Source organism: Stegostoma tigrinum, chromosome 3, assembly GCF_030684315.1.
Source record: "Stegostoma tigrinum isolate sSteTig4 chromosome 3, sSteTig4.hap1, whole genome shotgun sequence".
In the NCBI taxonomy this organism is placed as follows: domain Eukaryota; kingdom Metazoa; phylum Chordata; class Chondrichthyes; order Orectolobiformes; family Stegostomatidae; genus Stegostoma; species Stegostoma tigrinum.
In genome coordinates, this window is record NC_081356.1 from 14034993 (window position 1) to 14058022 (window position 23030).

The 23030-nt window shown below is 39.2% G+C and overlaps 1 protein-coding gene across 2 annotated transcripts in view; it reads left to right on the forward strand.

Annotated features, from left to right (window-relative positions):
• tnksa (tankyrase, TRF1-interacting ankyrin-related ADP-ribose polymerase a) overlaps positions 1 to 23030 on the forward strand; it is a 129866-nt gene that overhangs the window by 37815 nt on the left and 69021 nt on the right. Inside the window, exons 3-6 of one of the 2 annotated variants that reach the window (XM_048526801.2) lie at positions 145 to 240; positions 9544 to 9580; positions 13756 to 13831; positions 19725 to 19772. In XM_048526801.2, coding sequence (XP_048382758.1) covers positions 145 to 240; positions 9544 to 9580; positions 13756 to 13831; positions 19725 to 19772 — 257 coding nt within the window. The remainder of the gene's footprint in view (positions 1 to 144; positions 241 to 9543; positions 9581 to 13755; positions 13832 to 19724; positions 19773 to 23030) is intronic. The other variant, XM_048526802.2, reaches the window with a different exon arrangement.

Sequence of the window (23030 nt, forward strand, 5' to 3'; positions counted from 1 at the left end):
TTTTGATTTGTTTTTCTGAACACATGCTGCAGTGCAAGTTCGATGTAATGTGTTGCTTTTGATTCACAATGCTTAGATGAGTCTTGCCAGTTAGCAGTGTTTCTGTTCCTGATATGAGATATTGCTTCTGTTTTCCATGTACAGTTCTTCTGCAGCATGGAGCTGATTCCAACATTCGGAATACTGATGGAAAGACAGCTCAAGACTTGGCAGACCCATCAGCAAAAGCTGTACTAACAGGTAAGATGAATTGCCACTGTGTTATTTCAATGTGCCCCTGTATCATCCTTTCTCCATCACATTTCCTTCCTTTCAAGAGAGCTTACTGCTTCAGTTATATCAATGTCAACACCTAGTAAGCTATTATTCTATTTTTATTAACATATATACATTCAACATCAAATATGAATCAAGACCCCTAGACCCCTCTACCTCACAGTCCCTGGATCCTGCTCTGCCCCCCACTTCACAGCCCCTGGTTCCTGCCCTGCCTCACAGCCCGCAGTTTGTGACACCCATGACCCGTGGACCCCAGTTCCTGAACCCCTCTGCCCCGTGACCCTTTGGTTCCTGACCCGCCCTGTACCTTGCTGCCCCTCGCCACTCTGCGGTCTGTTGACATTCTCCTATGCGCCTCTGAGTTGTATTGCCTATGCGACTACACAGAATTCTGTCAGCAGCTGCATGCTTGTTATTACTGATAACTGCATTCTGACACGTCCATGAGAGTTACTGCTACTTTAACGCATGAACATAAAACTGCTAGATTTCCCTAAATTGGAAATTACTAGGTGTGAGCCGAGACTCGCCAAAAATATGTGATGGAAACGATTTACTAGTGGGAAGGTTAACTGCTTACTGCTGTCCACCTAGCCTCTGGCCTGCTCCGATAACCACAGTAAGTACTGACTTAATCCATTTAAATTTCTGATCATTGGTGAACCTCAATATATTCATGGTTGGAATTCAACAATATTCATATTGTTGGTTATTCAAGATGTTGTTTAGAGATTTAATGGATAAATCATTACGTGGCACATTTGCGTTTTGAATGTTGCTTTCCATTTTCCAACTGAAGCCTCAATGTTGTTCAGAATGCTGCAGCTTTTGGACCTGGAGCTCTTCATTGTTTAGGTGATATAATTGAAGGTGGTTGAATCAAGGACCAATCCCACTGTCCTTGAACAAAGATGTTTGGTTTTTAGCACCCTCCACAAAAAGCTCCTTCTCTACTGCTAACACATGCTATGTGTAATTCAGTATCCCTATTAGTTTACATCAGCCTTTTATAAAGCTTCCATTCCTATAGCAACATCAGCCAAAGTTAAACTTTTCAGGGCTGATACCATACCTAAGAATGCAATTATCATTCTTCTGAGAATGCTCTTTAGATTCACTTTGGATTTAAAGGAACACTTCACAAATACAAGCCCTCTCAAGTATCAAGCTTATCACACTAGAAATCACTCCAACCAACAGAGAGCTTTCCCCCTTGATGTCCATTGATTTTAATTTTGCTGCGGCGCCTTGATATCAAGGAAAATCATTTGCATCTTACCTCTGGAAATCAGCTCTTCTATTCATGTTTAGACCAAGACCAAGTGATTCAGATGGAATCCTAAGTGCGCATCAGTGATCAGATTATTAATCAACAACGTCTGCTTGATAACACTCATGATGACTCCCTTCCATCAATTTGCTGATAATTTGGGAATAGACCAATGGAACAGTAATTGTTTGGATTAGATTTGTATTGCTTTCAGTGAGCCAGACATACCTGGGCAGTTTTCCACATTGCCATGTGTTGCAACTGTACTGAAGCAGTTTAGGAGCAGTGGGGAGAAGTAATTAAAAGCCAGGACCTCCCAGCAGTCTTTATCAAGATGTAGAGCCTATTCTTAAAACTTGCATGTAGTTGCAGATGAGCAATACTAATTTTGTTCAGTCTACAAGATTGTATTTATTTTACCCGAAGGTGATTGCCTTCATAAACATTATAACCCCAAAGAGCACCTACACTTAGGTCCAAATAGCAGCACACACAACAGATCCTCCCCCTTCTGGTCAAACAGGACGTTCTCGAAATTAATGATGACAGTCTCTCGGACATTGGTTGAAAGGTATGATGCTGTATAACTTTAATGAAGACAAACACAGTGCAACTTTATTGAATAAGCACTTGTTTAAAGTTTTTTGTTTTTTTTCCACCATTCAGATGAGACAACTGCCAAAAGCTTATTTTCTTAAATAAACTAATAATGATTTTGTATATCCACAACTTATAATTGGTTTAACCTTTTGTGTGCAGGCCTTTCATGGAGCTTTGTCGTGGTGATTTGTGGGGAATAGTTTGGTTCTTGTAGAAAAGTGTGCACTATGCACAAAGCATTTAATATGTTGCTAGCTTTTGTGATATTGCTTGGTGAGTTGATGGGTATACTTCCGTAATGAATGTTTGGACTGCTTTGGAGTTAATATTCACGTCCCCCAACTTAGTGAATGGTTAAGACAAGATTCTGTTCTGGGATTTTTTTTTCAGTGCTTTAGATTTCGTTGTACAGTTGTAACAATCATTCTGTGAAAACCATGTGACTTTTGTTCATCAGTTCTCAAGCAGCAATACAACAAGATGCTAGTCAGAATCTGTAAATTAGAGTTAGTATTAGTCTTATGTGCCATAAGATGATGGTTTATGCTGTGGTCAGCACCATATTAAGCATTTTGGTGAAGCTCAGGAGCTCTCATCTGGCATGGCAGTCTGTGCTGAATTTGCAGAGAATAACGATGGCCTGAAAAGGTGCACAATTCACTGGCCTCAGTTTTCTTTTTGCCATGTTCTCAACTACTTGTGCCTTTTGTTATTATTCACTCTTCCAATGCTGTTACTAACATGTGGCCTCTGGAAATCAGGGCTCCCAGCAACCTGCTTCTATTTGCTAGTGTGGATGTCTCCCATTATATCTCAATTTCAGGCTTCCTTGCTGTGACAGTATAGACACCTGGGAGTTGTGACCTGGTGGCTAGTTCACACTGCAGAAGATCTTTTGGGTGTACGCCATCATCCAATTGATGAATGTAGTCAGTATCAACAGCTAGAATTAGGTATTTGCTATTTTAGAGTGTCTAGATATTGACAGAATTGGGATCAAAGCAAAGTTTAGAGAACTTTGCAGTGGGGTTGTGGGTTTTTGTGGAAGAACCTTGGTTTCTATAAATGTGAAGAGGAAACTTGAGTCTGGTAAAACAGTTCAAACTTGACATATGTATCAGAGATAATGGGAACTACAGATTCTGGAGAATCTGAGATAACAAAGTATGGAGCTCGATGAACACAGCAGGCCAAGCAGCATCTTAGGAGCACAAAAGCTGACGTTTCGAGCCTAGACCCTTCATCTGATGAAGGATCTAGGCCCGAAACGTCAGCTTTTGTGCTCCTAAGATGCTGCTTGGCCTGCTGTGTTTATCAGGCTCCACACTTTGTTATTATCAAACTTGACATATGACTGGTGGATTTCTAGTGTACCTATCCCATCAGTGAGCAGTGTGTGTGGACAAAAGACAGATGGTGTGGAATGTCCCTGACCTGGCAGCTCTGGTATGGAGCTTTCTAATGCGAAACAAAACATTCATTGTTCACTTCTGAAACCTCTTGAATTTTCAGTCACTCTCCCCAAACCTCCCTCCCTCCCCCCCCCCCCCCCCCCCCCCACAACCTTCTTTCCCTGTATATCTGTTTTGCAGATGGCTCCAGTAAGAATATTATTTTAAGAAAACAGATGTTACCAGTCTGTTTACTACCCAAATTATGTTTTTTAACAAAATATAAATTGAGATATTACAGATGCTGTTGACAACTAGGATACTCTAATGTTGTAGAATATTCAAAAGCCAATTAAAGTCAGAACAGATGTATAATTAACAGTCTGCTCTGTTTTCTTTCTCTGCTTCAATTAATCATTCATTATTTTAAATGTATGAGCTTTTGAAATTTGCTTGGCTTCAAATAATTGAGAAATAACTAAATGCACTTTGTTATACATCGAAGCATTCCATCATTTAGCTAATTTAAATGCAAATGATAAATATTGGGAAATTGTGCGTTCTGCAGATGTGAAGACTGTATTATTTGCTTTCAGATAACAGACTTCATTCTGGAGAAAAGTTTCACATCTTAACTTTTGAGAGAGACTGAGGCCTTCAAGTAAAGAAATGGACAGTGGCATTAGAAGACAAGACATTTTGGTTAATGATCTAAATCATGAGTAATTTTTAAAATTTTCTTTAAAGGCTATTTTAAAACTTTAGCTGAAGGAAAAATATTCCAAATAAAATTTAGAGAACACAAAGGGATTTTTTTCCCAATTCTCTAAAATACGGAGATGGTGTCAGATCACTGGAAAATTTAAGCATTACAACTTTGTTCCAAATAAAAGGTTGCAAGAAGAAACAGTTGTCAAAGGCCAGTTTATCCTTTGTGGTAAGAAGAAACCTTTTAGAAAACCATAATTAGCGCAGAATTAGTAGCCACTTAATTAAACATTTCTTTTTTCTGAGTCAAATCAGCTTAGATTTAAGGGAAAAGCTATGAATTTTTTGATGAAGCAACAGAAGGGTAATGACAATAATGTTGTTAATATGCACACAGACTTCCTAAAGGTGTTGATGCTAATGGGTAAAAAAGTTGTGGCAGCTTAGAAGGCTAAATTAATTGATGGTGCCTGTTAGCTGAAAGCAAGTATGCTGTCCTCACCTCTGCTGGGAAATAAACTGACCACAATAAATGAGAATGAATGGTTAATAAATTAATCTACTAGTAAACAGTGGAAAGTACCAAATGTATCTAGAATCGCAAAATAGTACAACTCAGAAGGAGGCTATTAAGTCTGTTGTGACCATGCTGGATCTTTACAAAAGCAATGGAGCTACTCTCACTCCCCTGTCTTTTTCCTGTAGCCCTAAAAATATCTCTGTTCAAAACAATTGCACAATTTTCCTTTGCAAGTGATGATTGATTCCATCTCCACCATACTGTCAACAGTATATTCTAGACCTTAACAAATTCATGTCTAAAAGTCATGCTGACATGTCAGTTTTTTGATTCTTGATAGATCTACCAATAGAAAACAGGTTCTCCCTATCTAATCAGTACAAACCACAAGTGAATTGGAACACACATGTCTAAAGTCCTCTCAGCCTTCACTTTTGCAAGGAGAAAAGCCCCAGTTTATCTCCTAATTAAAGTCACTCATCACTGGGTCCAATCTCATTTTCTGTAGTCTGTATAACGTCATCATCACATTCACTAAATCTTGTGCCCAGATTGGATGCACTGCCCCAATTGGGGCCAAACCTATGTTGTAAAAATACTTTGCGTAACTTCCTTGGTTTTGACTTGATACCTCTATTTATAAAACTCAAGATCCCATATGCTTTATTAACCCAGCCTTCCTAGCCCTGAACAGCTTGTGCACAGGTACCCACAGACCACTTTGCTGTTGTACCATCTTTAGAAATGCGTTGTTTATTTTGTATTGCCTCTCCTTACTGCTCCTAAAAAGTGCATGTCACCCGTCTTTATATTACATTTCACCTGACACACACCTGCACATTTTACCACCTTGATTATTTCCACTTGAAGTCCAAGAAGCAAACAGTCATTGAGATCTACAGCACAGAGAAAGGCCCATTGTTTGGTAACACTCTCCAGGGCCCAACCATTAAGTGTATAAGTTCTGCTCTGACTTGCTTCACCAAAATGCAACGCCTGGCACTTACTAAATTAAATGAGGAAAGATTTTAAAAAGGAGCAACATTTTCACGCAGAGGCTGATGAATGTAAGGAACGAGTTGCCAGAGGAAATGGTGGAGGGAGGGGAACTATTACAGCATTTAAAAGGTATCTGGATGGATATATGAATAGAAGAGATGTAGAGGGATATAGGCCAAATGCTGGCAAATGGGACTAGGCCAGATAGGGATGCCTGGTTGGTAGAGACAAGTTAGACTGAAGGGTCTGTTTTTGTGTTGTATGACTCTATGATTCTATGTCCATCTTCTGTAAAGTTATGTGTTTGTGAGGTATGCTTTTTGTGGAACCCTACTGGAGCTTTGAGGTGAAGTAGGATGCGTCAAAATGGTTGTCATGACCTGTGCTGATTTAGCTGCAATAATCCTATGAATAAAGGGACAATGAAAACCGTTTTGGTACAGGAGTACATGGTTTTAATGGGGCTTTTCAAAGTGGGATGTGCTGCACCAAAGTGATCACCATGCATTTCTACATTCATTAGAACAATAAAATTTGACCATCATAACTCCCCAAATAAAACTAATTTTATTTGCATGAAATTGCACCATAATTCCAAATAAATTCATCTCTTAAACTCCAGGCCTAAAACTCTGCCCCCACTTCTGTAACTGGACGTTGGACTTTCTGACCCATAGATCACAGTCAGTATGGGTACGTGACACCACCTCCTCCACCATTGTCCTCAGCACCGGTGCCCTGCAAGGCTGTGTACTCAGCCCCAAACTGTACCTTTAATACTCATGACTGCATGGCTAAATTCTGCCCTGACTCTGCTTACAAGTTTACTGATAACACCACAATTAAAGGTCAGATCTCAGACAATGATGAGGCAGAGTCCAGGAAAGAGATTGAGTACTTAGTGGCCTGATGTAAAAATAACAATATATCCATTAATGTTAGCATAACAAAGGAGCTAGTTATTGACCTCAGGACGCAAAGTGAAGGGCACGCCCTGTCTGCATCAATGGTGGAAATGGTCGAGCGGCATCAGGTTCTTGGGAGTGATGATATTCAACAATCTGGCTACCCACGCCAACGCAACAGTCAAGAAAGCATACCAACACTCCCTCAAAAGGCCAGTAAAGATTTGGCTTACCCACAAAGATTCTTCCCAATCTTTATAGATGCACGGTATAAAGTTTCCTATCTGGATGCATTACAGTGGGGTATGGCAACTGCTCTGCCTAAGGCTGCAAGAAACAACAGAGTCATGAGCATGGCCCAGTCCATTATGCAAACCAGCCTTCCATCCATTGACTCCCATGTACACTTCCTGCTCCCTCGATACAGCAACCAACATAATCAAAGACCTCTCTCACCTCTTATATTCTCTTCTACCCTCCTTTGTCAGGCAGTTTCAAGAACAGTTTCTTCCTCACTTTTGTCAGACTTTTGAATGGACCTCTCAAATGTTAGTCTTTCTCTGCATCTTTTTTGTGGATGCACTTTGTATGGTATGATCTGCCTGTATAGCATGCAAAATAACACTTAGCTGTATTTTGGTACGTGACAATGTCAAATTTCTTAGCACTGCACTAGTTAATCCCAAATTGTGCTTGAAACAGTATCAAGCACAGGAATGGTTTAGAGGAACAAAAATATTGACAAATTTCAAATTTATCACAGCACAGAAAGCTAGGAAAGGAGTGCATCATTGCTTCTCCCAATTGAGAGTCCTTTTCAATCAAAGTTTGAAGAAGTGGGAGGATACTTATAGCGACATGGTGGAGAAGTATCTATCGCAAACAACCTGGTACTGTTCAGCGCTACTGCTTCTGCTGCAGCAACCTGATCTTGCTGACAGTTATCTGATCAATGATCAATCTGATAATAGCGCTCATTCACCACAACATTGGTCCAATGTGCCACTTCATATGTAAAATTATTCAGGCTGTAAACAACATAATTCATTACATTCAGTTGTGCCAACCATGGTTTGATTTGATATTAGCCCTGCTTGAGTTACGTCAAGAGATCCCACTCTAGATTTTTCTGTTTTTTTTTTAATAAACACATTTAAAGTGGCACTCTAGGGAAAACCTGAAGAAATGCTTTCCTTTTGGAATTTTCTGTTGTTTCATATGGGCATGAAAGATTCATAACAGGAGTTATCCTTGCTCTGCTGCCCAGTATTCATAGCATTACTTATTAACATGGCAAAAAATGATTATATAGTAATTATTATTTATTGCATTATTACTCTCTTGGGAGTGTGTTCTGCACTAATTGTCTGCCATCGTTCCTACAATGCAATCATGTAAAACATTTTGGAACATAGGTTATGAAAGGCGCTATATAAATGGAAACCTTTTTTGAATTGTGTATGAATTGGCATTAAATCAAATGCACTTGTATTAAAAATGAAGATTATTCAATGCTGTTGAGTTCAGAATGTGAATAATATTAAATGTGAAATTTATGGAGTTGTTCTGGATAGAAAATGAATTGAAATATAAAATAAGTTTGTATTTTAAACAATTCAACTAATTTTAAAGATGTTCTATATTCAGTTAAGCTTAAATTATGTGGAGACATATAACTAACTATCAATGATATAGTAGCATTGACGTTGTGAATTCAACTTAAGAGCATATTCACTTTTTTTTTCTCTTGAACAAGCTCACTATTTTTAAAAAAATCTATCTTCAAGATGTATGTTCTACATCTGAGGTAGTTTCTGGGTTGGTTTTTGACAAAGCCACTGCTCGGAATTGAGCCAGTGTCACCATGGTTACCATCTTAATTCTAGTACTTGTGTAAAGAAAGCATCATGTCTGCTAGATATTCAGCCTCTGCAGAAGCATATGGAAACGTGGCAGCACACGTGCAATGCAGCAATAGATATCAATCCCCATTTTCAGCTGTTTACTGCACTCAGCACAGACTCAGTGATGTTACTTGAGCTGTACATGGAATCATGTCCTCTTCCCCTATTCTGCTGAGTTCACTACCTTGCCTTCCATTAGTGTTCTAATAGAGGATGTCTGTTCCCTAAAATAAACCTGGTTGAATTATTGTCCCAATTAGCACTATTATTATTAAAACATTTGTCCTTTCTTCAGCTTGAGCTTATACCTCCGTTTAATAGCCTGGTGATATATTTGGCTGAGCTCTGTGCCTGTGAGGGAGTGGGGGGTTAGAGAGAAAGAACATGATCAAAGACTGCCTGTTTGTCCCAAGAATATGTAGAAATCTCATTGACTAGCATTTTAGCTCATAAGGCATGAAAATGGCAATGAAAATTTTGCTAATGTTAATGAATATTTATATTTTCCATTATGATTAAAGAATAAGTTTGTACCACAATAACTTATTCGATAGTGATATTGTTTCCTCAATTGCAACATAATTTAACAGACATGTTTTGAATAGGTAGCTTCCGCAAGCTTGAGAATAGGCCACACAATATGCAATTCCTTCAGTAAACAGTAAAAATCATTGTCATTATGAATGTGTCTGCGATCACAACTGCTTGTACTCAAAAGCCAGTGGTGCTGATGAAATGAGGGAAACCTGGCACTTAACGTCACCAGAGTAATACATTTGAAAGCAGTGTGTGCGCACAGTGATTGGCTATTTGAATGAATGCGTGGGATTTGTATATAGTCTCCAAGGCAGTTGTGATGTTCTATCTTCAGTTGTTAATGTCATTGCTTCATTACACAGTAGGGTGTGGACTTGCAGTATTTTCTCTCTGTTTACACCAATAACAATGTTTTTTTGCAATCACACAGGTGAATACAAGAAAGACGAACTTCTAGAAGCAGCGAGGTAAGTGATATCTATACAAAATGCTGGTAAAGATTCTTAGAATGTGCTTTACTTTGTTTGACATATAAATTATAATGGATAAAATGTGATTTTTGTTTTGAACTGCAGGAGGGACTGTTTCTCTTCATCCAGTTTTTAAATGCCTAACAAAAAACTGTCATGTTTCTAATGTGCTACATGGTTTTGGTGAATAATTACATCAGCCAAATTGTCCTCATCCCTTACAATTTATTAATTTTGCATTGGACAGTGAAGCTTAATTTAGAACCATTTTCTTTGACCGCTTTCATTCTGAATATTTCTTTCTACGATTTCTGTTCCCAAGTTGGTCTCCTCTTAGCTGTTGTACAGGTCTGGCCTGCATGCGCAGCCTGCCTGTCAGCATCTCTCTCCTGCATGCAAGTGTTGACATTGGCAGCTATGCAACTGTGTGTGTGTGTGTGAGTGAGAGAGACATAATTCTCCATGATAATCCTCACTCGACTCTCATTAAGTTTTAGTAATTAGATGTCAGGTGTCTGACTAGTTTATTTTCTTTGTAATATTGAAAGTACTGAGCCCTGTGTGAAGCATTCTCCAAATAAAGCTTATCATCTGAATTTTTTTCTAGAACTTCCTTCTGAGTGAGAAAATGTCTTTAATAACCTCCTGTGGATGTTGTGAACTGCAGGACAATGGTTAGAACTGTGGATGGATGTTTGAAATGTCGCGAAAGTTTCAGTGTTTGACCTAATCAATCTGTTATAGTAGAGAATTGTTTTCAACTAGCTTGCATTTTTAGTTTTCTAGTATAATGTTCAAATGGTGTCATCACTGTATAAGGGGCATTTCTCAAAATATTTTGTGGCAGATACCTTTCTGGTTCATGTGAAATGGAGAAACAGTGACAAGCTGGCCAAAGTGACTAGATGTGACTGAGGACACTGCAGCAAATCATTTGAAATCTATGCTTAAGGTCACCTATATTGTCTCCAGCCCAAATCCGGTTTCTAAATTAATCTATAGTAACACAGGAATCATCGAATCATACAATTCCTAGTGTGGAATCAACCCATTCAGCCCATTGAGTGGACACCAACTCTCTGAAGAGCAGTCCATTCCAGCCTAGATTGATGTTAGAAACATAGAAAATACGTGTAGGAGTATGTCATTCAGTCGTTTTGAGCCTACACAAATATTCAATATGATCATGACTGATCATCCAATTCCAGTATCACATTCCCACTTTCTTTCCATACTTCTTGATCTGTTTAGCCGCAAGGGCCAAGTCCAGTTCCTCCTTGACTATACCTAATGGACTGACCCCAACAGTTTTCTGTGGGAGAGAATTCCATGTGGTCACAACTCTGAGTGAAGAAATTCTTTCTCACCTCAGTCCTGAATGGCTTACCCCTTATTCTTAGAAGTGACCCCTAGTTCTGGACTTCCCCAGTGTCAGGAGCATTCTTCCCACATCTAGTCAGTCCTGTCCCATCAGGAGTTTAGATGTCTCAGAGATGTCAGCAGAAACATTTGACAAAATCTACACATCTCGATAAATTAATTCTGACACTGTGGCAGAATTATTCATCTTAGGATGTGTGATGGTGTCAGTCTTTGCTTCAAATTTGGGCTTGTACATACAGGCACCCATAATGATGAGGCAGCTTTCCCTTCTCAGCTCAGTATAGAAATATTGTTTCTTTGAGGATTTCTGAATTTGCACTTCATATTAGACCAGATCTCTACTTGCAGTTGCCATTTAAGGTTTGCAAGTGTTGACTTAAACTATTCATTATTGAATAGTTTTGGACTTTGGACTGTTTGTTTGTATTGTCGCATATCAACATCTTTCATGTCAAACTTTATACTTTGTAGCTGTTTGATTAATCCCTTAACTTGTACCTGGACTTCAACTGACTAATGTCCCAAAACACCCAAACTTTCTTCTGTACCTCCCTGTCTCTACATTTTTGGGAAAAGCGGTTATTGAATATGGAAAAAAAGCATCAGAATTTCATAGTTAGGGAATTGCTGGATCCAGTGCCATTGTTGGAAAGCGACAGCAGGAATGGTGGGAGAATGGGATTTAGTACAAATTAGAATACAGGCAGAAGAGATTTGAATGAGCATAGGTTTGTGGAAGCTAGGAAGTGGGAAAGTACGACCATTAGAATAGTTGAACCTGGAAATTGGATGAAATGTGTGAAATAAAGGTAGGTGATCTAGGTGAAGGATAGGATGTGTGTCACATTCACCCTGGCCAATGGCCAGGGAATGAAATATATCTGTGACAGGATGTGAAAGCCTTGGCTTTGGTCTTTCCAGCAGCTAATTGGAGGAAATTTCTGTTCGTCCACTACTTAATCTTGGACAAAGAATGTGACAAATTTTAGAGGTATTGGTGGGAACAAGGCGTTTGAAACAGAAAGATGTGCTGGTCGGCAGTTTTGTTCAGAAATCCTCTCCAATTTGGCTTGAACCGGCTGAGTGATGAATCATTGTACCAACTGATCTTACTCCATGCTGTCCACAATTATTATTTCAATCAACAACAGCATTAATTAATCTCTGCTTTTATTCATGTTCTATTTCTAATTTTGTTAAACTTTGGATATCTGCTGGCAGCCATCTTTCTGGATTAGGTGGCTTCAGTTTTCTAGCTTCACCACTCATGATTGGAGCAAAGATCAAAAAATAAAACTGTTATTTAGTTAAGGATTTTAATTGCTGGACCTTATTTAAGCAACAAAAATAAGCTTTAAAATAAAGTTACATTTACTTGGGGAATTTAAAAGCAATATATGTGAAATCTTGAGTCTGAGATCACTGCTTGTATTTTGGTTTCTAATTTTAAAATTTTTGGAGGATATACTAAATTTCTGTATTACCTATTCTTAGCGGAATCATTATTTTGACAATGGCAAGTGTCCTGTGGGTCATGTTTCTAAATTAATGTAATCTAAATTTGTCTTCATTTTCTTAAGGAAGATGAAACACAGGTAATCCTTAATATTGAGTAGAAACTGGGATGTGGTTCAAACATTGTCCTTTAGTCTGGGAATATGGATTTGAATTGCATTGAAAATTTTTACATAAAAGCAGTTGAAGTAGTCAGAAACTGATTTTTTTTTGTAAATTTTGCACTCAATAAACTACCTTGCTGTAAGCTATAAGGATAGCTGAAATATTGTAATAAAAACTTCTCACTGGTGTTAGCAGGGCAAGTTGCTTTGCAGCTGTAAATGGAAACAATAGTTGATGTGAAATAACAAGTTTTACTATGTATCGAAAATACCAAATCACAATTCTGGTCTGCTGAAATGTAGAAAAATGTTTCGTATCTCAACATTAGCATCATTTTGCTTAATAGCTGTTCTAAAAAACATTGTTAAATGAGACTATGCATGGAAGATCTCCCAGTTAAAACTCAGGTCTTCAGTGTGGCCAGAGTCGTTATTCTCCTGGTCGTTGAGTTTGAATTTTAGCCGTCTTGAATCAGTGAGATTCTCTTTTCCCGATCTCTAGATCCCTTCCATTGCTAGCTCTGACTTCTTTTTTCTTCCATATGATTCTACCTAATTATCTGTTTTGTAATTGTGACTCTGTTATAGAACACATTTCAGGTGAGATTAGCCCTATAGGAGGGACCACAGTCTCTGCTGATGTTTGTCAATAGGATGCTGTCAGGCAGTGGATAACATAGCCCTGAATGAGTGGCAGCGTGTGCAGGCAGCCTAGGACTTGGTGATTAAAGGCCTCCTGATGCAGACCTTGGGCTCTGATCTTTGTCGGAGAAGCTGAAAGTCAGAGTTGAGGTGAGGGCTGACTGGAAGTTTGGATATGGGAGTGATTCAACTTGGAGACTTAGAGCGCAGGAAAGTCTACTCCAAGTTGGGAATAATCATGTGGCAAAAGATGTTAAAACTAATCTAGTGACACTCCACGAGATTACAGGCCCTGTTAACTTATTTGTGTTAAAGAGAACAACATTAAATGGAGCAGTGTTTTAAAATGGAGTCACAGTGATCAAACTTAGAATAAAAAAACATATACCACCATAGCTCCCAGGACCAGGCTCAGAGACTTAAACTTAATTCCTTTTTTACTACCTTAGTTTATTTTTAAGATTTTTCATTGTTCAATTCACTGAATCACCCACTTTATTCACTAACTGTAAATGTTTTCCTTTCTAGAAGCGGTAATGAAGAAAAGCTTATGGCGTTGCTTACTCCATTAAATGTTAACTGTCACGCAAGTGATGGAAGAAAGGTAAGAATATGTGCATGGGTCTGCACCTTTAATTATCTGAAACATAGGTGTATAGAAGCAAAATAAAGAGTTAGCTCCTAGTTTATTAAAAGAAAAACCTAATATCTTTTCAGTGTTCAGACCTGTAACAGCATGTACCAGTAAATTGTCAGGTAACTTGAGGGCATTCTTGCTGCCGTACTGCCTTCCACTGTCTCCCCACTTACAAATATTGAAGGTATAGATTTAAACTAACCTTTGTCTTGTCATTAGGATTTCACCTAAAGTGCAGATATTATGTTGATTTGGACTACGGGGTGGAAGAACATGCAGTTTGCTTGGAGAGACATCTTCTGGTGCACAAATGCTAGTGAAATACTGATGCGTGTAGGTCTGTCGCTAACTGTGGCAATAACCAGCACAACTTGAAGTACTGAATTAAGGAGATCTGAGTGCATATATTGCGCAATATTTGAAATGTATGGTTAAAATGTGCTGATATTTCCTAGAGGGTAGCAGTGTGAAATGTATTGATTGGTTTAGTGGCGACACCAATAGTGATATTTTTGTTGGTCTGCTAAGTCCTGGGTATCAAACTTATTTTATATGATGGTCCTGCTCTGCCATCCTAGTATTTGGCATGAATCATATTCACCATGGGGCACAGTGGGTTAAAGATTAATGCATGTTGTGTCCATTTTACATCAATTAACGCATAGAAGAATGCTGCAACTGTTTTAAGACCCAAACACAAAACGTGTGAATGACTAGATGGAGCATTTGTCGTGCAATCATTGCCTAGTCTTTCTCATTCTACAACATTTCTCAACTGGTAGCCTGGGCCACTAAAGAAATTATAGAAAAAGCATGTTTGCTGTAAAGGACCAAGAATCAGCAAAGGCCAGCCCATGGTCACTCCTCTTGTATCTCACTCCATCAAGTGATGTAAACTCAGAGCTCTAACTATGTGTGGTAGAAAGCTTCAGCCAGGATCCCCTGTTTCCCATTTGACCACCAATGGAAATGGTCTTTGAAGCTTTACCTACTTGCTCGCTGAGCTGGTGTGTTTGATTGCAGACATTTCATCACTCTGCTAGGTAACATCATGTGTGCTTCCAGTGAAACATTGGTGTTCTGCCCCACTTGTTGTTCATATACCTCATTTTGCTGGGTGGTTGACTTCACTTCTAGTTCTGTTTTACAGTGGTTTGTACGTCAGATCCAGTTTGATGTGTTTGTTGATTGAGTTCCATTTGGAAATCCAGGCCTCCAGGAATTCCCCAGCATGTATCTGTTTGGCCTGTGCTATTATGGATTGTTATCCTGGTCGAATTCATATCCTTTTTTGAGACCAGTGAGAATAGGTGTGTCTCTTGGTGGCTAGTTGCTGTTCGTATATTGTTATTGTCAGTTTTCTTCCAGTTTGGCCTATGTAATATTCCTCTCAGTCCTTGTCTGGTATTTTCTGTAGTACTTTAGGTTTATTGGTTGTGAGTATCAACTTACGTCGGTCAGTATCTGTCACAGGGTGGATGTTGGTTTGTGGGCTATCCTGATATATCGTAATTAGAGTAGTCTTGTGGTCATCGCTGTTGTATCTCTGATATACGGTAGGGTGACGAGTGTGTCTGGCCATGTTGTGTTGTCTTGTTGTAGTCTGTCGCAGAGGTAATGGTGGATTGCTTTTTGAGTATGCATTCCTTTTAAAAACTCCATTTTGGTTGTTTGCATTGGAGTGCAAAGTTTTCTAAAGTGAACAAGTTCTCACTCATGTTTGTGGAGGTGGTAGTGGGTGTAGTTGATCATTGCAGGAAATTGCATGCCGAAAAGAACAATGCAACCAACTAAGAATGGACAGCCATTCTGGAACTAGCCATCACCATACAACAACAAAAGACCAGAACAAAGAAAAGAATAGCCCATCAAGAAAAACAGTCCAAACTCACTCAACAACAACACGGACAGCACAGAACATGGATCAAGAGCATCTCGGACCACTTGCAGACACTGAGGAGACCATCATAGTACACACTTTGAATTATAACTGCAGGGACCCAAAAAAAAACTGACTTGCTGGCTGCACTGGAATCAACACTAAAGAGCAATAGACTCTCGGGAATTACAACAGACCATCAGACAGACGATAGTCCCAACGCTTAGCAGAAAAGGTAACTGGAACACATTTAACACAAGAGAAGAAAGCCTGTAAAGTATCAAGAAAGACAAAAACCTTGTAATCTTACCAGTGGACAAAGGACACATGACAGTAAACTTTAATAGAGCCTAATATATTGGGAGAGCTAATGCACTACAAGCAAAAACCAATACCTACCAACAGACAGTGAAAGACCCAACACCACAGTTCGAGAACTGGATTACAACAACAAATTACACAACACAGGAGATATCAGCAAGACAGACACCCAAAAAGTGAAGCCAGAGGGGTTCAACACACACTGCTTCTATGGGCTGTCTAAGGTACACAAGCCAGGGGTCCCCCTCAGACGTATTGTCTCACTACCAGGCAAGCCAGCGTATAGACAAACGAAAGAACTACAACAGGAACTGGAAAAGTTAGTAGACCACACTGCCCACTCCATCCAGCCCTCCCAAGAATTCCTCAACATCTTCAAGGACACCAGAACAGGAGAGGACAAGATAATGATTTCCTTTGATGTAACAGCACTATTTACATCCATAAACATTGACCTAGTCAAAGAGGCAGTCTCCACACTGCTGGACGAATCTGGAAGGCACCCATCCCATGACACCAACAGCATCAACAAGGATGGCGGCATCCTGAACCTACTGGATTTGTGCCTCACAACCAACTTCACCTTCAAACAAATCAAAAGGAACACCCAGTGGGATCCCAATACCAGGACTGATCGCAGAAGCGGTAATGCAAAGAATAGAACGGACTACACTCCCCAACTATCTAACCCAAACTCTGGGCCTCCTATGTAGATGACATCTTCATGATTATCAAACGCTCAAGACTAGAAGAAACTCACCTACACACAAACCGCATTCTCACTAGAATAAAATGCATAAAACTAGAGAGCAATAACTGACTACCCTTCCTAGATGTAATGATGGAACGTCAGAACAATGGATAACTCCAGACTAGCATATACAGAGAAACCACACATCTGGACCAGATACTTAAATTATACCAGCAACCACCCCAACACCAATAAAATGGAGCCACTTCAGGACATTATTCAAATGAGCCACAACACCATGTAGCAACCCAGAATTACCCAAAGCAGAACAGGAACACTTGTATGCACTTTTTAAAAGGAATGGATACCCAAAAAGTACAATACATTGTTACCTCGACAACAGACCACAACAAGAAGACATGACATGGCCAGCCCCACTAGTCACCCTACTGTACATTAGAGACATCAGAGATGACCACAAGACTACACATGTATCAGGCCATAAACCAGAAACCACCTTGCGACAGATACTGACGAGTGTAAAGGATTCCATATCCGTAACCAATAAACCTATTGTGATATACAAAGTACCATGCAAGGACTGAGAAACTGTACATAGGCCAAACTGGAAGAAAACTGAACAATAAGATACGGAAACACCAACTAGTGACCAAGAGACACAACCAATTCTCACTGGTCTCAATACACACGGACAAAGAAGGACAGAAATTCTACTGGGACAGCGCATCCATAATAACGTAAGCCAAACAGAGACATGCTGGGGAATTCCTGGAGGCCTGGCATTCCAACAGGAATTCCCATCAACCAACACATTGAACTGGATCCGATGTACAAACCATTGAAAAACAGAACCGGAAGTGATGTCAACCACCCCAGCAAAACAAGGCATGTAAATAACAAGTGGGACAGAACACCTGTGCTTCACTGGAGGTGCTCTGGTGATGTTACGTAGCAGAGTGCTGAAATGTCTGCAATCAAACACACCAGCTCAGTGAGCAAGTCTACAGTCTCGTGCTCTATCTGAGCTACAAATCTTCTGAAAAACTTTACCTAATGTTAAGATCCCTAGGTTTCACTAAGCTCGTTACTTGTCTGCTCTTCTGTTTCTCAACACTACTTCGAACTATGTATCTGCTTTGTTCAGCACTGCACAAAATGATGAGGCCCATTACCACCAATCTGATTCCCCCGTTCTCTGGTTCCCCATCACCCCTCACCATCCCCACTTCCAGCTGTCTTCCCCTCTGACTGCCAATCCGTGACCAAATGGACATTCCCCAACCCTACTCTTTCACCTCCGTAGGCTTATGTTAGCGTCTCCCCAGTCTAATTCTTTCTGTCTAATCCAATGTTATTACAGCCCCTGAAAGTTCTCACCTTGTCACTGCACTAAACTTGATTTCCTGCCACCCTACTCTCTGTTCTCACCCAACCCAAAACCGACTCTGTACTGCTCCCTTTTCATCAGTCTCCCCTTCCAGTTGTTGTTTTTGTTTCTGATTGGATGCCGGCTCTATGTGCCAAAGAAGGAACATGATGTGAGAAGTGACTAGGGACTTGCTGTAACCCAGAGTTGAGGTGGCTTTTTTCTCCCCACACCATGGGAAACAAACATTGGGAGATTTGGCAACCCTAAATAGAGCATTCTGTGGACCCGATTTAAATTGTTCCGCAGGCAATACTTGACACTCCTGCATTAAAGCAATATTGAGTATGGTGTAATAGATAAACCACTTAACTTTTGGAAGGTATGGTGCTCTTGTAACACGCATGGTCTGTTCTTGACTTTATTACTCTCATTTGAGCGAGCCTCGCTTGATTTGAATCTGTTTTATTTGCTTTGCATATTGTTATATCTGTTTATAAGATGTAAAGTCTGATTTGATGGAGTGCATTTCTGTAGAGTGGTTTCCATCTGTGGGAGCAGAAGTTGATGAAGAGCAATCTTCCGGTCAACTTATCCCATCTCCTTCACTTTCTGGTTTGCTATAAAATGGCAGTCGCATGAACTGTGAAATCCATAGTCCAATGTTGTTGCCTTTCGAAATGCTCATGGCTTAGGAAGACTGAAGAATGAAATCACTATAAATACAATTGGGGGATGCTTTTTGAAAATCCAGTGGCATCCCTCAAGTAGAGATGATAGCATGCACTAAATTTATTAAGCAAGTTGATGTTTCCAACTTGACCATATGCAAGTAACACACTTGAAATCTTTGTATTAAAAGAACTATTACTAAAATGCAATGAAAGTCTGCAATTTTTTTCACATCTGTGATTTTTTAAAATCATAAGTCTTCATAACCTTAATAGTGTATTTGTCACTGATATTTAAAGTTCCTAAATATCCCATGCTAATTTTGTTACAGAATCAAGATTGACTACTTGTGGAAAATTTGCTTTGCTATTAAATCCATTTTTTCCCATTGGTCAACTGGTAGTTGACTGCTCTACTTGATTCATGTTTCACATGTCTACTTTGCTTACCATACAATTCTTGGGTTACTGTATTTTGCAGTTTTTAACCTGTATGTTACGGATGTATCTGAAGTCGCATTGTCCAAGCTTTTGGTCAAGATGGGAAAAATAGTTCATACTTTATTCATTTTTGAATCTTTAATTTAAGTAGTGGAAAACCATATCAGTGGCTTTTGCACTATTCCCTTTCATTTGAAGGATAATGCTTGGGTTTCTCTGGATTAAATGCAACATTAAGCAAATATGTTCAGATTTGCACCTTTTTGTGGTCACAAAGTACTTGCATGAGTTACGGAGGATAGCCACCACAATGACTCGAATAACAATGTTTTCTTAATGAACTACTTAAGTGTTAAGAATGTTATACATAGTTAACTATCACTAATGTTTGGGAAAAACCCAAGCTCAGAGTGGTATACAGTGATCACTTTTACTAAATAAGAATTTTTTTTTCATTTTTGACATTGCAGACTGCAGAACCACACCCCATCAGTCTACGATGTAGAAATGGAAATATGGTACACTTCTTATGCACTATGGTTATTTACTGGTACTGCAGTGTCAAATCTACGGTCTGTGACTTGTTCAAAAATTTTATATCCAAAATTTAATGGATGTGGGATATATAAATAAATGACTAATTATATGTAGAGTTTAAGTATTGCAGCTTGCAGTGTTGCCAGTCCATGTATTACTTCCCTTTTGTTTCCCCTCCCTCTGTCCTAATTTCACCTCCATGATTTCTGAGAAAAATGCTCGATGTAAAGTGCATTTTGGAAATGAATTCTACTTGTGCCTGGATAAGGTTGCTACCTATTTGCAGTTATGTTGCTGATAGCTTACTGAAGTAGCATGATTTGCTGGCTACAATTTTTGTAGTATGAAACATACAAAATATTAGGCCTCAAGACAATGACCACAGCTGATATAGACATGATTTTTAACGAGTTCATAAATTTGGAATCGTGGTCCTCGATGAGCTTGGATCATTAAATAGTGCTGATGCATTTTAATTGACTTCAGTACATAAGAAATGATTGGCAGTGCAACCCTTTTCTTTAGTCTGTGGTTGTAGCGGGTTAGATTCTTCACTGCGGAAAAGGTCTTAGAAATTCTTGCAAAAAAAATCAAATTGATGAAAATGCTCAATCATTTGGTAAAATTTTGTAGGTTTTTCCAAGACTGGGAGAATCTATGTAATTGCACATTAAGATTGCAATTCTTAACTGAATGCTTGAAAGGAGATAGAAAGCACCTACATGGTAGAACAGTTACAAGGTATAAGACAGTGTGGAGCTGGAGGAACACAGGCCAGGCAGCATCAGAGGAGCAGGAAAGCTGACGTTTCAGGTAGGGGCCCTTCTTCAGAAAGTTCAGCTTTCCTGCTCCTCTGCTGCCTGGCCTGCTGTGTTCCTCCAGCTCCACGCTAAGTTATCTCAGACTTCAGCATCGGCTGTTCTTACTATCTGTGTGATATACTTTATTTGCAGAATCGCCTTTTCACAATCAGTTTTAGGATGGTCAAGCTTATTACCTGCAATCAATTGATGTGGTGCTGGAATGTCATTCAAAGATTTTACTTTGAAATCCTTAGCTTGACTGCTGTTGCATTGTTGGCTGACGTGGCCAAACTTTGTTAGTTCCTCTTAAATCACTCAATGGATTTCAAGTCAAAACTAGAACAGAGATAAAAGTTGATGTTTGTGGTGTGTCCTGTTGGAAATTTTAAATTTATAATTCGCTCATTTTACTGGATAAACGTCACTATGATGGTAGAAAGATGGAGGGTAGGTGTATAATTATCAAAAGAACAAAAATTTCTTTCATTTGACATTTTCTGGCAAGTTTGGAGACTGAATAAATTGGACCTATGTGAAATAGTTTCTTAGCTGCTTAAAGGAATAATGCTTGAATAGATTGATGCTGTTTTTGCTTATGTGCAAAATTTCACAAACAGCTATGCAATGGAATCTCACATGCTATGAGAATTTAAATTTGGTAGCTCCAAACTGGATTTCTTTCAAGATGGCAGCAGCAGCAAATAAGGAAATATCTTATGTTACATTTAAATAGACTTTTAGAAGAAATTCCTGCATCAAAATCATGGCTACATCCAGTTCCTATCTTGGGAATGTTGTTGAGGGTTCTTTGTACAGATTTTTGGATGATGTGTCAACTTATGACCTTAAATGCAGATTCATATGCAGCTATCATGCTGTAAGTTTTTAAATACAGATCATTTCCTTCCTTACCTTTTGTTTCCTTATGGACATCCAGACATTCAAACCTTACAGAGGCCAAAGCTTTTGTGAGTTTCGATTATTTCTTAAATGTGCATTTGGTTGAACATTTCCCATTTTACTCTTTGGCCTCACTGGACTATGCTTATTCAGTTTTTCCACTTCTTTGCCTGACATCCTTGATGGTTGTAGTGTGGGTTTCTTCACCACCACCAACAAACTCAGGACATTGATCTTTCATTAAAACAACATCATTGTATCTGATTTGCAGGTGGGTTTTGCAGCTTTCATTCTTTGTGAATGGAAAATGATCTAATTAACTAAATGATACAATGGTATAGCTGTGACTGAGACTTGGTTGAAACACAACCTGGATTGCCAGCTGAACATTCCTGGTTATAGCGTATTTTCATGACATGGAGAGGGGAATAAAAGAGTCAGCGAATCACAGTATTAGTCGAATATTCAATTAAAGCAGTGAGGACGGATGATGTCTTGGCAAGATCATCAAATGAAGCCATATAGGTGGAAGTAAAAAACAGAAAGGGAGCAAGTGCACAAAGTGTGTATCATAGGACCCCAGAAGAATCAAGGAGAGATAATGAATCAGATGTGGAATCAAATTTCAGTGGAGTATAGGAATAAGAAGTGAGAAGTAGGGGATTTTAACTTCCTAAATATTAACAGGGATACTTAATAGAAATAATTCTGAGGGATAGGATATATCTGCACTTGGAAAGACATAAATTAATCAGCAATAGCATGGATTTACTAAGAAACAGTTGTGTTTGACAATTAGATCGAATCTTTTGAGGAGGTACCCAGGAGCATTGATGCGGGTAATGCATTTGATGTAGTCTACGTGGACTTGAGCAAGGCTTTAATTAAAATCCTTTGGAGACTGGTCAAGAAAATAAGAGCCTGTGGGATCCAAGGCAAATGGGCACATTGGATCCAAAATTTGCTGAGGAAGCAGCATGGAATAGCACAGCGATGTTTCCTGAATGGAAGTCTGTTTCCAGTGGGGTTATCAGATAATGGGAAATGCAGATGCTGGAGAATCTGAGATAACAAAGTGTGGAGTTGGATAAACACATCAGGCCAAGCAGCATCTTCGGAGCACAGAAGCTGACTTTTCAGGCCTCGACCCTTCATCAGAAGGTCTGGGTCCGAAATGTCAGCTTCTAAGCTCCTAAGATGCTGCTTGGCCTGCTGTGTTCATCCAGCTCCACACTTTATCTCCAGAGGGATTATGTTGGGTTATGTTGGATCCCTTGCTGTTTGTGGTGCACATTGCTGATTTGGACTCATATCAGTTAAGAATATGACAAGTAGTTCACATATGACAAAAAAATTGGTAGGGTGGTAAACTGTGAGGAGGATAGTTGTAAATTGCAGGAGGTATCAAAGCACAGGTCAGGAGGGCGGACCAGCAACAAATAGAATTTAACCTAGAAAAGTGTGAGCTAATACAATTGAGGATTACATTATTATTGGTAAAGTCCTTCAAAGTCCCTGTGATTTTCAGTATTTCTA